The following is an 18743-nucleotide window of genomic DNA, read 5'->3' as shown; positions in this document are numbered from 1 at the left end:
ATTTAAGCCTATTCATTTTTATTCTGAACAAAAAAAGATAAATAATCATTGGTTGTTATAATATTCATGTAGGGATTATACAGGTAATCTGCAATATGTAAATGGAGTCAGAAAATCTCAAACAGTTAATTTAACATATCAAAGTACATGCACAAACTGCTGCTTGCCTGATGATTCTGCATTACCTGTTAATTACTATGATGGACAGAATTATGGTAATTTTTGTACTTGGATATTTCAGGTAAATGTTTGCATGTATGGTTATTGTGATTAACACTTAGTTTACCCGAAGCATTTTTACTTCAGCAACAAAAGCCATGAACACTGATGTAAAATCAGCAAGCAAAGAAGGCTTCCAGCCATGTCTGCAGGTGTTTGACGTGATGTTCTACAATGACAAGGTGCTTACAAACCTCCCGCTGAGAGAGCGTCTTGGCTACCTGGAGAAGGTCTTCACACCATGTGAGGGACGCATGATGATAAGTCAGCACAGAGAGGCTCGCACAAAGTAGGTGTGCTTGTTGTATAGGGCAGATCTTTACAAAGCTAGGGTTGTTATAGTCTCATTCTGGGCTTAATGCATGTGTGTCAAGTGTCAGCCCAGATAAGCCTGTGCAGTCCACACAGGCTACTCAGGGACAACATTTTCAACTTTTATGGATTTTTTAAAATATATACTATTTTTATACTAAAATCCAGTTTAGGAGGCAAGTGTCATCTCTGATTAGCCTTTGGGGACTGCAAATACTATTCTGGCACTTTACCTACATGCAATATCCCCAGTTATTCCAAACACGAGACTCGTATCTCTGCAGGGAGGGGGTATATTTTAGTCACTCTGTCATTCTGTTTTGCAGTTGGTTTGTGTCAAGCAATTGTATTAAAACTCCAAATATATATTCAATATCAAGTGTAGATTTGTGTATGCTCAATGATTCGCACATGTCTGAGTATTTGCACATAGCTGACAAACTGTATATTGTCATAAATTGTTACAAGGTTGTGGAGCAAACTACTTACACATCTCTCAGGCGATAAAGGTAACACTGAAAATATGTCAACATGATGAAGTGAAGGCCGAAACTTTGTCCGGAGCATAACTCCAAATCTGTTCAATGGATTTACTTTAAACTTAGAATATAAACAGATGGCAACTAGGAGAAGTACAGTGACCAAGAACCATAACTCTATCTACCTTAGTTTTTGAATTATCTCCTCTTTTATATAACTTTAAAGTAAATTTTTGTCCGGAGAATAACTCTAAATATACTAAAGTGATTTACTTGAAACTTGACATATTAACAGATGGCAAGTAGGAGAAGTGCAGTGACCAAGAACCATAACTCTATCTACCTTAGTTTTTGAATTATCTCCCCTTTTATATAATTTTAAAGTAAATTTTTGTCCGGAGCATAACTCTAAATCTACTGAAGGGATTTACTTGAAACTTGCAGTGACTAAGAACCATAACTCTATCTACCTTAGTTTTTTAATTATCTCCCCTTTTATATAACTTTAAAGTAAATTTTTGTCCGGAGCATAACTCTAAATCTACTGAAGGGATTTACTTGAAACTTGAAATATAAACAGATGGCAACTAGGAGAAGTGCAGTGACCAAGAACCATAACTCTATATACCTTAGTTTTTGAATTATTTCCCTTTTATATACTTTTAAAGTAAATTTTTGTCTGGAGTATAACTCTTAATCTACTGAAGGGATTTACTTGAAACTTGAAATATAAACAGATGGCAAGTAGAAGAAGTGCAGTGACTAAGAACAATAACTCTATCTACCTTAGTGTTTGAATTATCTCCCTTTATTTAATTTCAAAGTAAATTTTTGTCCAGAGCATAATATATTATCTCCCTTTATTTGTTTTTACAAATATTATTCTACTCTCTAAAACAAATGTTGTCATACACGCAAACACATTTTGGCGGGGATTTGTCACTACTGTGACAAGCTCTTGTTTTTTTGTATGCCCCCTTTCGAAGAAAAGGGGGCATATAGTGATCGGACTGTCCGTCTGTCTGTCTGTCCGTCTTTCCGTCACACTTTGCGTTTAGGTTTCGAAAAATGCTCATAACTTCTATATCCCTTGAGATATAACCTTCATATTTGGTATTGATGTGTATATGGACAAGGCCTTTCAATACGCACAAAAAATTTTACCCCTGTGACCTTGACCTTGAACTTAGGGTCCGCGTTTAGGTTCCGAAATCTGCGTTTAGGTTTCCAAAAATGCTCATAACTTCTATGTCCCTTGAGATATAACCTTCATATTTGGTATTCATGTGTATATGGACAAGGCCTTTCCATACGCACAAATACTTTGACCCCTGTGACCTTGACCTTGAAGTTAGGGTCCACGTTTAGGTTTCGAAATCTGTGTTAAGGTTTTGAAAAATGCTCATAACTTCTATGTCCCTTGAGATATAACCTTCATATTTGGTATGCATGTATATATGGACAAGGCCTTTCCATACGCACATATTTTGACCCCTGTGACCTTGACCTTGAACTTAGGGTCCGCGTTTAGGTTTCGAAATCTGCGTTTAAGGTTTCGAAAAAAGCTCATAACTTCTATCAAGCGTTTCTAGGGGGCATAAGTCATCCTATGGTGACAGCTCTTGTTTAAATATGCGATTTTCAAAATTAAGAGATTTAACTTATGAAACAATAAATGTTTTCATTGTTGAGAAGTACAACAAAACCTGCAAGTTATACTGTCTCTGACACATGTACAGTTTTAACAACAGCTTGAGTAGAAAAAAACATATTTCCCTATATACAGCTATCATTTGTGAAAAATGATTTACAATATCACTCAAAAAAGCATGGTCAATAAATAAAATATCAATATTTAATGTCCTTGATGTCACCAAAAAGAACATGAGCTTTTCTAAGCCTTGATTTCCTAAATTTGGTATTTCTTGCTATGTGATATTTTTGTGTGTTTTAAGGAATTTCATTATTTAAAATTATGCAACATTTGCTTTGAAGTAGACAGTTATGGCAGAATTATTCTACTTCAACAAATTCATAAATATGTCAAACAATTCCCTAACAAGGCTAACATTTCCATATGTTAAACAATACCTAACTTTTCCACATCTCTAACAATTCACTAACATTTCCACATCTCTAATAATGCACTAACATTTCCACATCTCTAACAATGCACTACCATTTACACATCTCTAACAATGCACTAACATTTCCACATCTCTAACAATTCACTAACATTTCCACATCTCTAACAATGCACTAACATTTCCACATCTCTAACAATGCACTAACATTTCCACATCTCTAACAATGCACTAATATTTCTTCTTCTCTAACAATGCACTAATATTTCTTCTTCTCTAACAATTCACTAACATTTCCACATTTCTAACAATGCACTAACATTTCCACATCTCTAACAATGCACTAACATTTCCACATCTCAAACAATGCACTAACATTTCCGTATATCTAACAATGCACTAATATTTCTTCATCTCTAACAATTCACTAACATGTCCACATCTCTAACAATGCACTTATATTTCCACATCTCTAACAATTTACTAACATTTCCACATCTCTAACAATGCACTAACATTTCCACATCTCTAACAATGCACTAACATTTCCACAACTCCTGCAAATCTATTACAGTTCCACATCTCTAACAATGCACTAACATTTCCACATATCTAACAATGCACTAACATTTCCACATCTCTAACAATGCACTAACATTTCCACATGTCTAACAATATACTAACATTTCCACATCTCTAACAATGCACTAACATTTCCACATCTCTAACAATGCTCTAACATTTCCACATATCTAACAATGCACTAACATTTCCACATCTCTAACAATTCATTAACATTTCCACACATCTAACACTGCACTAACATTTCCACATCTCTAACAATGCACTAACATTTCCACATCTCTAACAATGCACTAACATTTCCACATTTTTAACAATGCACTATCATTTCCACAACTCTAACAATTCACTGACATTTCGACATTCTCTAACAATGCACTAACATTTCCACATCTCTAACAATGCACTAACATTTCCACATATCTAACAATGCACTAACATTTCCACATCTCTAACAATGCACTCACATTTCCAGACCTCCTACAAAGCACTTACAGTTCCATCTTTCTGAAAATTATTTAACATTTTCTTATATCTAACAATTCACTAACATTTCAACATCTCTAACAATTCACAAACATGTCCACATTTGGAACATAGCCACTTTAGAGTATACATCTCTGATAGTTACTTTACACATTTTTTATTAGCTCACCTGAGCACAACGTGCTCATGGTGAGCTTTTGTGATCGCCTTTTGTCCGTTGTAGGTCATCTGTCGTGCGTCGTCCGTTGTCAACATTTTGCCTTGTGAACACTCTAGAGGCCACATTTATTGTCTGATGTTCATGAAACTTGGTCAGAACATTTGTCCCATTGATACCTCGACTGAGTTCGAAACTGGGTCATGCTGGGTCAAAAACTAGGTCACTAGGTCAAAAAAAAGAAAAACCTTATGAACACTGTAGAAGTCACATTTGATGACCAATCTTCATGTAAGTTTGTCAAAATGTTTGTCTAAATGATTTGTTGGTTGAGTTCAAAAATGGCTCCAGTCCGTTGAAAAACATGGCCGCCAGGGGGCGGGGCAGTTTTCCTTATATGGCTATAGAGAAACCTTGTGAACACTCTAGAAGTAACAATTTTTGCCCAATCATCATGAAACTTGGTCAAAACATTGGTTTCAATGATATCTCGGATGAGTTCGTAAATGGTCCAGATCGGTGAAAAAATCATGGCTGCCAGGGGGCGGGGCAGTTTTCTCTATATGTATATAGTGAAAACATGTGAACACTCTAGAAGTCACATGTTTGGTCCAATCTTCATGAAATTGGTTAGAATGTGTGTTTTCTGGATATGACGGTTGAGTCGAAAATGGTTCGGATAGGTAAAAAAACATGGGCCGCCAGTGGGGGGAGTTTTTCCTTATATTTATATAGTAAAAAAAGCTTGTGAACACTCTAGAAGTCACAATTTTTGCCTAATCTTCATAAAATTTGTTCCAAATATCGATTTTAAAGATATCTCGGACGAGTTCGAAAATGGTCATGATGGGTGGAAAAACATGGCTGTCAAGGGGCTGGGCATCTTTCCTTATATGGCTATAGTAAAATCTTGTTAACACACTAGAGGCCACATTTATTGTCTAATCTTCATGAAACTTGGTCAGAAGGTTCATCCCAATAATTTCTTGGACTAGTTCGAAAATGATGCCGGTTGGTTGCAAAACATGGCCGCCAGGGGGCGGGGCATTTTTCTTTATATGGCTTTAGTAAAACCTTGTTAACACTCTAGAGGCCACATTTATTTTCCGATCTTCATGAAACTTGGTCAGAAGATTTTTCCCAATAATATCTTGTTATCTCAGGTGAGCGACTTTGGGCCTTTCAGGCCCTCTTGTTATAGAATGTTACAGTGAACAGATAAACAGTTGTTTACTTGGATACAACATAGTTGCAATTTATAGAGGTACAGCATAACCTTCAATCCAATCACTATTATTGTGTTTGCAGCCAGGACTGTGCCGATGCACTGAATGAGGCTATCGATGGCAGAGAGGAGGGTATCATGGTCAAGAACCCGGATTCAGTGTACAGACCTAATACACGTAAGGGAGGATGGTTCAAGGTGAAACCGGAGTATGTCGGAGGTAGGCAAACAATAATGGTCTTGTTTGATAAGGACATTTATTTTAACTAGAGTTCTGGTTCACTTAAATATTTATGTTTAGTGCATTTTTTGTGTCTCACTGTTTGCCATATTGTTCCTTGCCATGAATAAAGGATAACATGGTTTAGTAAGGTATCTCTCCTGCTGGTGCAGCTGAGGTTTCACTTGATGTGTATTTTATTATGTTCCCCAAATTTTTATCAGGGGCAATTGTGGTCACAGCTCTATCTGATTATCCATCTCTGTCACACTTTCCAATCTTTGGTATTTCTGTGCATCTACTAGCTTGAATTTAACCAGACTTTGTAGAAAGCCTCATTGCCAACAGCAGGTGTCTATACTAACTAGATATTTCCTATCTGACACACATCATGCAAAAATGGTCATGCATCACAGTCTGGTAGCTCATTACAAGTGTAGGGGATTGAAAGGCTTGTCTGGAGCTACACTGGCGGCATAATGCATGAGGCCTATTTTTGCATGTGGCGGCTCATATAAGAAATTAATTCTTAGCTCTTTGTTTTATAGCATAACATCGCCAGCATGGATAGATTTTTAAATATATTCACAATGCCGAGATTAGTTCAATGGCATGTTATAAACAGGCACCTGGTTTCTAGGTCAAAGTCACAGTTCAGGGTTAAAAGTTAAAACACTTTATTCATAGAATTACTTTATCCAGAATGAATATATTTTCAAATGGCAACATATAAGTGGCAAGCATGGTGAGACTGAGTGACACGAAACAAGTCACTAGGTTCAAGGTGAAGGCCATAGATCAAGATCATAGGCCAATATTAGAAATCAACTTCTTAAACTCTGTCTTGATCCAGCTTTTATGGATTTTGTAATTAAAGAAGTGACAGGCATTGTTTGATGAAGTGTCTCATGCAACCAGGCCTGTAGGTCGAAGTCACTAGTCACGTTTAAAGCATAGTGTTGAGCATTAAGTAGGACTTTGGAAAGAATGTGGCAGAACTTACAACCATACTGATACAAAACCAGGTCTCTAGATCAAAGGTCAACATCACTATTCAAGATCAAAAGTCAAATAAAAGAAATACATTCAGACTTTGTCCAAACTTTCCCGCAAAATACTTAATTGACAGGCGTATCATTTTTATGCCCCTCTTCGAAGAAGAAGGGGTATATTGTTTTGCTGGATGTAGGTCGGTCTGTCTGCCTGTCGGTAGACCAGTTCATTTCCAAAATTTCAATCAATAACTCGTCAACGAAATTGACCAATTGGCTTGATACTTCACATGTGCATTGGCCTTGGGCAGTAGATGACGCCTATTGAAATATAAGTCACTAGGTCAAAGGTCAAGGTCACTATCACACTAAGTGTGAAAATCATTTCCGATCAATAACTTGTCAACCATTTGACCGATGGGCTTGATACTTTACATGGTCATTGGCCTTGGACAGTAGATGACCCCTATTGAAATTGGGGACACTAGGTAAAAGGTCAAGGTCACTATCACACCAAGTGTTAAAATTGTTTCAGATCAATAACTCATCAACAAATTGACCGATTGGCTTGATACTTCACATGTGCATTGGCCTTGGACAGTAGATGACCCCGTCACTATCACTCTAAGTGTTAAAATCATTTCCGATCAATAACTTGTCAACCAATTGATCAATTGGCTTGATACTTCACATACACATTGGCCTTGGACAGAAGATGACCCCTATTAAAATTGGGGTCACAAGGTCAACAGTCAAGGTCACTTAGTGTGAAAATTGTTTCCAATCAATAAGTCTTCAATGAATTGACCAATTTGCTTGATACTTCACATGTGCATTTGCCTTTGACAGTAGGTGACCCCCATTGAAATTCGGATCACTAAGTCAAAGGTCAAGGTCACTATCACACTAAGTGTGAAATTGTTTCTGATCAATAACTCGTCAACGAATGGACCAATTGGCTTGATACTTCCCATGTGCGTTTGCCTTGGACAGTAGATAACCCTTATCAAAATTGGGGTCACTAGGTCACTGTCACAATAAGTTTAAAAATTGTTTCCCGTCAATAACTCATCAACAAATTGACCGATTGGCTTGATACTTCACATGCGCATTGGCCTTTGACAGTAGATGACCCCTATTGAAATTGGGGTCACTAGTTCAAAGCCCTGTTTTGGGGGGCATATGTCTCCGACCGCGGAACTCTTGTTACTATAAGACTTTTAATTGGGTATATTTCAATCCATTTTGAGATCAGTTATCAAACATTTGAATAGTTCAATTTTGTTCTGTTTTCTTATAGGCCTTATGGATGAGCTGGATGTGTTAGTGGTGGGCGGATACTTTGGTGTGGGTCACAGGGCGGGCATGATGTCACACTTTCTATGTGCTGTTGCCGTGCCAACAGAGGATGGCAACAAACCTGACATCTTCTACTCCTTCTGCAAGGTGTGCCTATTAAATGTTTTCTTCTGTTGCCACAATAGTATATTTAAGAAATATTGTTTAGTCATCTTGTTTTTTATTGGCAAATATACAATGATTTAAAGATCATGTGTTAAGGAATTAATTACCTGAATAATTAAATTATTTTGTAAATGGCTGAGAGTTCTTTGCTAATATATGAGGAATATGCTAAAGTTATTTTGATTGTAACATTACTGGTATTCTAACATGATGTGATTTACTTTGTGGCAAACAGGATCATGACTTTATAGCATTGTTTACCCAATGTTAAAAATACTGGTCCTATGAATAATAATTTAAACTTCAAATCCTATTATTAGGAAAATTCAAATTCTTATCTTCAATTTTATAATTTAAGATCTGCTTGGTACTTTAATTTTTGTGTGTAAGGAAAGTGGATTTCAAGAATAAAATCTTAAAATATAATATGCACAATAAGTTGTTATTGCTACATTAACATACCATGATTATCATATTGCAACACTATTATTGGAAGGGTATGACAGTCCTAGACAAATTTACTACAGTAGGGCTCCTCAGAAGGTCAGCTGACCAGAAAAAAAATTATTTGTTCACTTGATGTTTGTTGTGGATTGCAAATAGAAATTTTTGAATATTTCAATTATCAGGAAAGGGTTTATTTAACGGAACTTTATTAGGATGAAAAAAAAGACTGCTTTATCTTGCTAGTTTTGCCACAAGGGACATTGGTTCATGTGTTATTTTGACCTTATTATGTATAAACACATGCATCCATGTTGACAAGCCTTTGATTATACCTTGTGTTCAGATTGGGTCTGGGTACAGCAAGAAAGAACTGCAGGATTTCAATGCCAAGCTCGCAGAGCACTGGCAGGTGTTTGACAAGAAGAGTCCACCCACTACCATCGAGCTGGCGCCCGGTTTCAAGGAGAAGCCTGATGCGTGGATTGAGCCCAGCAATTCATGCATTGTCCAGGTGAGGTATTGATTTATAGCAAATGAAAATTATTAATTTTGTTTATGTGAACTTGATTAGTTAAAAGTAGACAATAGTCAATGGGTGCAGCAACATTCCTAGATGGTTATTCGTTTATTATTGATTCATTTCCTACTGTTAAATCATGCATGGTTAACATGATAATATTTTAATACTTTGGTGAGTCGATTATTATACAATCAGCGTAAGACATCATTCAATATAAAAAAAAATTCTGTTATGGGTGATGATTGTATAGGTAGTGTTGCTGTTTATGATTATGATGTTGACAATAATGATTATTGTGATGATGATGGAAGCAAATATGTTGTTGCATCTGCTGCTGATGATGATAATGATGACAACTCCTGCTAATGTTAAGCTGCTGATGATGACGGTGATGATGACGATGTTGATGGAGATGGTGATGATGATGATGATGATGATGATGATGATGATGATGATGATGATGATGATGATGATGATGATGATGATGATGATGATGATGTTGATGTTGATGATGAGGAGAAGGAGAAGCAGGACAACCACAACGATGATGAACTACGTTCTCATTAACAGATCAAAGCAGCTGAGATAATTGATAGTGAGAGGTTCAGGTGCGGTGTTACCTTGCGGTTCCCGAGAGTTGAGCGTTTCCGTGACGACAAACACTGGTACGAATGTATGACAACCACAGACATCAAAGAGCTCAAGGAGGTGAGGCTGCAAATCAGTAAAAGTTTGAATGTGTTATACCTTTGGTATACATTGTGAATATCTTGGATTTTGTGTTCGGGATTACGGGTATTATGATTGATTGGTGTTTGATTATTTAAGAATCCTTGATGTCTTTATTAGCTTGTAAAGCAAATGTTTTGAAATCAGTCTTAAGATATGTGTGCATTCAGCTTTCATAATATATCAATGTAACAAATCATGTTTGAATTTATGCTAACAAACAATTAATTTTACATTTTCCTGGGGCACTTTGGACGTACCAGCCATGACATGCAACTGATGTGAATTTGGTACAATCATTTGTGCCTTTCTCTTTGAAAACAGCGGTTAAAACATGTGCATAAAGGGTCATCCCAGATTAGCCTGTGCAGTAACACTTTTCTCTTGTATGAAATTTTCTTTGAAAGGAAGTCTCTTCTAAACAAAAATCCAGTCTAGGCGGAAAGGTTGTCTCTGTGAGGACACTTTACGCACATGCATTTATCCATCACAGAAGTCCGGTGGTAAGCTGGCAGGTGGCTATGTAGAGCTGGGAGACACAGAGGAGCCGAGCAAGAAGAAACGCAAGGTCGTTACCCGGACAGTACGACCAACGCTTGGGGAACAGTTTCGGGCAGCAGATACTTCAAATGTGCAACAGGTGTGGGGAAAAAAATTAATTTCTCCTTTTCTTATTTATGTTGATTGAAAGTTAATTGTAATTTTGTTGGCACATCTCCATATATGTTATCTTCCGTCTGGAAAATGTTCATGGCAAAGGGTGTGAAGCATAAAGTTGCCGCTTTGTTCTTCTGTCCATATTCTAACGATTATAGAATTCAGTTTGCTTGAGTCAGAAACAAATTTCTCTGATAAGTGGTACCATTCTCTTTGATGGCCCTTCTATCAGTTATGCTTTTAACTTGTGCACAATAGTTTACAATGATCTATTAAACTTCATATGCAGCATCTGTATATGGTGGACATGCACATAGTTTACAGGTCGTTCAAGGTCGATTACATTTTATCAAGGTTTTAACAAAAGATCTTAGAGCCCAATGCTCGAATTGAATTAAACTTAATATGCAGCATGGACATGTACATTGTTTTTAATAATCATTTGGGGATTTAGTGCTCTTTGAGTGATATTATGTCATTTTGTTTATGGACTTCTTGTTTGTTCACAAGATTTCCTAAACATATGGAAACCAAAATTTGTGATTCCACAGTTTGCCAAAATAAAAATGCTGGTTTTAAATATGTTTATTACACATAACAAATATTTCAGGTGTCCAAGATTCTGGAAGGCCGTGAGGTGTGTATTATCAACGGCCCTGGCGGTTGGAATAAACAAAAGCTGGAAGAAAAAGTAGTTGAGTGTGGTGGAACTATTGTACAGAACCCAGGTATATAGGAGAAGTAAAGTCCAATTTTACAGTTAACCATTTATGCCTGGCGTCTATAAAAAAGGCCTTGGCAAACAGCTAAGACCCAGATGAGACGCCGCATGATGCGGCGTCTCATCTGGGTCTGCACTGTTTGCTTAAAGGAATTTCTGTAAGAATTATTCTAAATATAGAAATAAATATACTTGACATTCCTAATTTTGGAAATAAATTGATCCAATTTAGAAGGATGGGAGAGTCCCATAGGCATAAATGGGTTAAGCTAATATCTGCCTGAGCATTACTACTATATACTAACTAAAAACAAACAATCCTGACAGAGTATTTATGCATTGTGTTAAATGTTCATTTTATATTCCAGGGATAGAGACTTATTGCGTTGTGGTAGACAGACCGGTGTTCCGGGTATCCAACATGCTCAAATCCAACAACTACGACATTGTCAGGGCAGACTGGCTCCTCAGATGCTTTGACAGCAATACACTCATTCCATGGTAAGTGGGATACAACTTTGCCAGACAAAACCCCTCCCGGATAAAAACCCTCCCGTCAGTTTAATAGGGGCCGGACGAAAACCCTCCCATGAATAAACCGGGACGGACAAAAACCCTTCCATGAAAAAAACGGGGGAGGACAAAAACCCTCCCATGAAAAAAACGGGACCGGACAAAAACCCTCCCGTGAAATCTGGGCCACGAATTCAACTATCAACGATTATTTATGAATTTTTAATCCGAAATCCGTCATTTCCGAATGTCATTTCCAACATTTGTATTTGGTTGTCGGTTATCCGAGAAATTTATTTTTTGTAATAGTGACTTCACTTCAGTAGGTAACATTACACTTTATATTGACTTATTAAAATATTTCCGAATTGAAATGGTGTTATTTTACACCCATTTGACGTCAATTATATATGTTTGAACTAAGATTTGTATTATTACTTAGTATGATAAGGACTACAATATTCATGATTACTTAGTATGAATAACAAGTAGGGTGTTTATATAAAATATATAAAATATCAAATTGTGCGCCGGCCAGTGCATTAAGAACATCAAAGTCGTGTTTCTTTTATAGTTTTTAGTCATCAACGCAAAAATAACAGAGGCGGACACAGGGTTCCCAAGACATTCTTTATTTCGTTTTATAACAAGTATTATGAAGTCTAGACAGTATAATGTTACATACATTGACAAATAAGCATAATCAATTGATAAACAAAAACCAACATTGTAGACACTTGTGTGCCTTTACACAAACAAATTGCTTTTTATATGTTGCAGATTCACAGTATGATATTTTGAACAAATGTTGTCAGCATTGAGTGATTTTTTCGGATTAATGAATGCAACATTGTGTGAAGCAAATACATTTGTCGGCTTTTAATTGCTTTTAATTGATTCTGTGATTTAACTACTTAAAAAACTAAAAGTAGTTGCAGATTCACAGTTTGCTATTTTGAGTAAATTTTGCGGATTAATGAATGCAGCAATGTGTGAAGCAATTACATTTGTTGGTGTTTAATTGCTTTCTCGGGAGGGTTTTTGTCCGCAGTTGCAGATTCACAGTTTGCTATTTTGATACATATTATTGTATGCCATTAACTAGTTAATTGTTATGATTAGCTGATTAGTGGGCCTAAATAACCGAATCATTGACATATTTGACAATACAGTTAGCTTTATATATTGTCCGCAAAAATGCAATTGAAAAAGTTACAGTCAAAGCTAAATTAAATTAGTAATTAAGACAAATTAGTTACATGCTCACAAATTGTAAGTTGTTAACAGAATTTTACTTTCATTTTCGAAAAGTTTTCAGAAACTTTCCGGAAAGCACGTTTTTTGCATGAATGAGCGTATGACGCGATTAAACGTTGCACTGTATAGTATTGCATTCAATCTAAATTTAAATTCACTTGTCTATAAATGGCCTCATTTTATGTTTTTATTGATGTTGTTATTATATTGGATTATCGGATATATATGCACATTAGAAAGCGGTTTGTTAACAGTTAATGGATACACATTTTCTTTCAAATTCACACCCCTGAAAACACAATACACACAATGGGTACTTTAATCGGAATAATGAATGCAACACTAAGTGTTTCTTTTACGGGACGGTTTTTGTCCGGTCCCGTTTTTTTATGGGAGGATTTTTGTCCTCCTCCGTTTTTTTCATGGGAGGGTTTTTGTCCGCCCATGTTTATTCATGGGAGGGTTTTCGTCCGCCCCCTATGAAAATGACAGGAGGGTTTTTATCCGGGAGGGGTTTTGTCCGTATTCCTACAACTTTGCACTTAACCATTTCCCACTCAGAGGCAAATTGATAATGCCTATGTGCAAACAGCATAAAACCAGAACAGCCTGCAAGTAACTCGCAGTCTGTTCAGGCTTAATGCTGTTTGCTGCCCATCAATATCTAAGTAAAGTGTTGGTAATGAAGCCTTTAAAACTTGAATCTAGTAAGAAAGGTCTTTAATGAATTAAATTTAACTTTCTAAGGGACTACAAACACGTCAAAATACGTATCTAAGTGGTAAAGGGTAATGGCATATATATATGAACCTCAATCTGGGAAAACGGGACTTAACCCTTTGCATGCTGGGAAATTTGTCGTCTGCTAAAATGTCGTCTGCTGAATTTCTAAAATTAGCATTTTCTTCGATTTTATTTCAAAGAATACTATCAGAATAGCAAACAGTTTGGATCCAGATGAGACGCCACAGAACGTAGCGTCTCATCTGGATCCAAACTGTTAGCAAAGGCCATCAAAATTCGGTTCCCGCACTGAAAGAGTTAAGGCATGTGCTTTACGTGTTGCCTCTTATTAGCCTGTGCAGACTTCACATAAATAATGCTATTTAAACAGATCAAATTTATATGTGACCAACAGATATCTCCTGACATGAAGTAAATTGGAAAAAGATGTTTACAATGGTGGTTTAAATATTGTAACTTTTTTTATTTTCTTATGGTAAATATAAATTCTGATCAATAACACCAACATATTTCCATATTACTCCATTAATTAGTTCCATATTACTTGATTTTCTGTTTAGTCCACCAGTGTTATTTCACAACTTTGTTTTGAAGTCAAGGTGTGAAGTCACTGAGAACCCCTTATTGACACCTTTTGTCTCCAAGTGGTCCCTAAATATCTGTATATTCAAAATATCCCAGAAAGTGAAAATGTGGGTCACTAAGAGTGGAAGTTAGGTGACACATAGGGATAACATATATATCTGTGTATTGTGTATGAACAACATGTCAAGGGTGTCACATGGTAGCATTGATTGTAGAACTAACAAAAGTGGGGCACTGATACCCATTGGAAAGTGGGCGGGGCACTCTGAAGATTGAAAACAACTTAAAAAAATTATATATAGGGGTCAATTTTTAAAAGTGATGAACATGTATGATTAAATTTCATTGTAAAATATTGTGGGTGTGAACTGTTTTTTACTATACTTGTTGCATGGATGATTCTTGTCAGTCGAAGATGGACAAAGAAGAGGTATGTACTTAAATACTTTATATCTTGTTGAAGATGTAGCATATATATTATAAATACTAATAGCGTTATTTTTATGTTATATAATGCCATTTGACCTTAATCTTTGAACTGCAAATAAAAGTAGTCACAAATTGTGAGTCCATCTAAAGGTTCATTATATTTTGTTTTGATTTCTGATGTTTATACATATCTAAGAAAATGTTGTATATCATGTATGTGTATTATGTTATGTTAAAGGGATCTTTTCACCGTTTCGTAAATTGACAAAATTGAAAAAAGTTGTTTCAGATTCGCAAATTTTCGTTTTAGTTATGATATTTGTGAGGAAACACTATTACTGAACATTTACCATAGTCCAATATAGCCATTATATGTATCTTTTGACGATTTAAAAACCTAAAAATTATAAAGCGTTGCAACGCGAAACGATTGAATAATTTGGAGAGTTCTGTTGTTGTCGTTTAAATTTACGAAAACTACGAAGATTGCTTATATAACGTATAAAATACTTAAACTGTGTATACCCGGCGGAATATCCGAGAGGGCTAATGCGTTTTTACTTCAGACTAATTCCAGGACTCCGGGGGTCACTGGTACGAGCCCTAGTACCGGCTACTTTTTTTTCCTTTTTTTATATTCTTGATTTTTTACTGCAGCTTTTAAGATTCAATGTTTACATTTATCAATATAAAGCATTTAATGACAAACTTCAAAATATGCCAAAATCTGTGAAAAGGCCCCTTTAATACACATACCTGTGTATATTTAAAAATGTACATTTAATAATTTGGGAAATGTATATTTAAAAGTTTGGAAAATGAAAATAAAAAAATACAAAAGTGGTTTATTTGGTAGACTTTAATTTGCCATTTGTTATACATTTGTTATACATTGGCATTTTTGCTTGTTGATGACCATGGATGGAGTGAATAAATGCCAATGTTATTAAACATCTCGTCTTATTGTAAGATTGCACATCTGATGTAGACAGTTTTTATTTGTGAGCGGTAGCTAAAAAATAATGCAGACCCAATTTTGCAAATCAGCATGGGCTTAGCTACGCTAGGAACCGTATCCCGTGACTGCCTGTGTGGATAACTGCAGTAACATTAGGCATACGAATGTTAAAAGCGTCTGCTCTAACCACCGCATCTGCCTGCGTGTACATAACATCTTGTAAAACAATGTTGGCCAGTCTAGTGTTTATCATTGAAATCTGTACATATTGGCTGGGAAAATGGGGCTTAATGCATGTCAAATAAGATTAGCCTGTGCACACTGATAAGCTGTATCAATGATTTGGAAAGAAAACACATCTCGACCTGTGTTTTAAGACACACTCTTTATAAATTTGAATGGGTTGTGGTCATTTCAAACTTGAATTATAAAAAACTATAACATAATTTGGGAACTGAGTTGCGTCTAAGATTATACAACAGCGAACAAATGCAGTGCCTTTAGTGCTTTCATTGTAAAACTAGATTAACCATAATAACTTAAGGTGATATGAAGTTTAGAGACACTCTAAAAATATTTATTTGACAGTCAGATATGGGCATGTAATTTTTATAGTGTCAACACGAACTCTAGATGAGAAGGATATGAAACGGGACCGTATCAGCAAATATCTTGTCGTAACTAAGTCATGTGACCGGTAGCTATCGATTAGCGTACATCGAAGTGCCAAGGTTATACATTTTGATGTAGCCACTTACGTCTTTTATAAATTATACTTCATTTGTCGGCCAATTTTGACAAATTATATATCATAAGAAAGCATCTGTTACTAAGTTTTCAGATATATAAATATATATTATGTTTTTCTTTTGATTTGGGCAGTCTGGCTAGTTATAACTTTAAGTTTTGCAAATATCACACCGTTTGAGAATCTAGATTTACGGTTGACATGTTCGCACTTTATACCGATTTTTAGCGTTTATATTTGGAGTTCAGTTTTAATAATTACATCTTGTTTAGGAGAATATAATTCTGTATACGATAGAAAAAAATGGTTTTAAAAATGAAAGTAAGTAAGGAATGAAGGCGTACGAAAGTTTAATGCGCTATGAATCCATTAATAACAATGGAAATATACTTAAAGTTATATATTTTTGAAAGTGGAATTAATAAGCAACAATATAACGTATAAACCAATAAAATCGGATGATTAGTTTTTGCATAAAATTGAATTTACTACAGTAAAGGTCAAATACTCTATTCAACTCGTGTCAATATACGCTCCATGGTGTCAAGTGTACCATAATCTGCCATGTTGTATAGTATAAATTACTTCAATAGGACTTCCCAGCTTTGCCAATTTTTACCTAAAAAGATGTAAAACAAAAAAGTTAAAACATTATGATATCCTTATGTCATAAAAACTGTTGACATGTAAACTATGTGTAAACAAATGGTTATTTACTGAATCACACAAATGTCCACAGTCCTCAGGCATTCATCTGTAAGGTGTTATGGCCTTAACCCAATTTTAAATACTCCATTAAGTGTCACTATCTAAGAGTGTCCCAAAACTTTGAGTGATAAAAATTATGCTTTTCTGATTTACTCAAAAAGTTTATTTACCGGTACATAGTTAAGTTATCACTTTTACAATATTATTTATTAATTAAATATAACCAATTACCTTCTTTATCTGCCTTTAAGAAACACACCTTTTAGAAATGTGGCATTAGTATGTTGGCTATGTATCTTTCAGAGGTGTGGCCTTAAGTCTAAGAGTTGTGGCTCTTCAGTCTATAGTTGCCATTTTGGTTGTTTCTTTGCTATAAAACCAACAGTTTTCATCCAGTCTAAATCTATTCTGCTGTAAATGTATGTCTTTTTAAAGCCAAGTGTTATTTTCTACCGAATAGTTTCAGAAACTGTCACTTTATCATATCAATTTTGCTTTTTAATTCACCTGAGCAATATATATTATGTTATCATAAATGCTCCGTTGTTTCAAATTTAATTGTCAAACTACCAGCAATTATTAATTGGGACGATAGCACCATATGGTCAAATGTGTCATAATAGTCTCTCCGTATTTAAGGTACATTACAAGAAACTAGTTATACTTTTCATTAAATCATAAAACATAATTATTTACAAAAAACATTATGATTTAAAGATCATGAGAACACCAGGGCGCCATGTGGACTTCCAGAAGGGAATAACCATCCTAAAACTACCAGACCTGGATCTCATAGAAACCGAAGATGCCAATCCAAACAAAGAGATGTTGGCGGGTTACAGACTATCAGCCAGGGATGGTCCAGCTGTGTCATCGAGCCACAGATGGCATGTGGTGGCATCACTGAATGGTTCTGCTGTGTCACATGACCTAGAAACTCATGCGGTGACATCCCCTCTTGAGAAGAAGAAAAACTGGTCTAAAGGAATTCATGAAATAATACTCAATGCTTTGCCTCCATCAGACAGAAATGTTCAGCATGATTTACATCTGCCAGAAGCATCAGTGTCAACCAAGACTGACAGTATTGATAAGAGGAATTTGAGAAGTGAACTGGTATCATTGTCAGAACTAGAATCCAACACATGGAATTTTCGGGCAGCAAATAAAACTTTTGCAATAGGGAATCAGAAGGATGAGATGCATGAGATAGGACCAGCATTGCATGCTGGGCTTCCATCAGTGCTGTCTGCGTCACGCAGTATCCTGGCCAGAGGGTCTGTGGCTGTGGCCATAAATGACTACCACGCCTCCGGGAAGGGGAACCATCCTCCAGCTGAGGCTTACAGCAGTAACTGTGTGACGTTATATGCCTTGGAACATGAGGTTGCAGATGAGCAGCACATTGTGGAGACAAATTGGTCGGAATTTTGCAGTAACCAATTGGCCAGAAAAGCAGGATTGCCTACAAGCCCTCTTCCACCAAAGAAAAGACGTCTGGATTTTT

General features: G+C 35.9%; 1 protein-coding gene across 1 annotated transcript in view; it reads left to right on the top strand.

Moving 5' to 3' along the window:
* Positions 1 to 18743, top strand: part of LOC127862315 (DNA ligase 4-like) — a 55089-nt gene that overhangs the window by 25471 nt on the left and 10875 nt on the right. Inside the window, exons 9-16 of the mRNA XM_052401390.1 lie at positions 307 to 508; positions 5628 to 5764; positions 8057 to 8202; positions 9011 to 9178; positions 9758 to 9895; positions 10410 to 10556; positions 11184 to 11301; positions 11663 to 11795. Of these exons, the coding sequence (XP_052257350.1) occupies positions 307 to 508; positions 5628 to 5764; positions 8057 to 8202; positions 9011 to 9178; positions 9758 to 9895; positions 10410 to 10556; positions 11184 to 11301; positions 11663 to 11795 (1189 nt within the window). The remainder of the gene's footprint in view (positions 1 to 306; positions 509 to 5627; positions 5765 to 8056; positions 8203 to 9010; positions 9179 to 9757; positions 9896 to 10409; positions 10557 to 11183; positions 11302 to 11662; positions 11796 to 18743) is intronic.

This window comes from Dreissena polymorpha, chromosome 16 (assembly GCF_020536995.1).
Source record: "Dreissena polymorpha isolate Duluth1 chromosome 16, UMN_Dpol_1.0, whole genome shotgun sequence".
NCBI classification, from domain to species: Eukaryota; Metazoa; Mollusca; class Bivalvia; order Myida; family Dreissenidae; genus Dreissena; species Dreissena polymorpha.
Note: the sequence above shows the minus strand (reverse complement) of the source record. Positions and strands in the feature narration are given on the sequence as shown.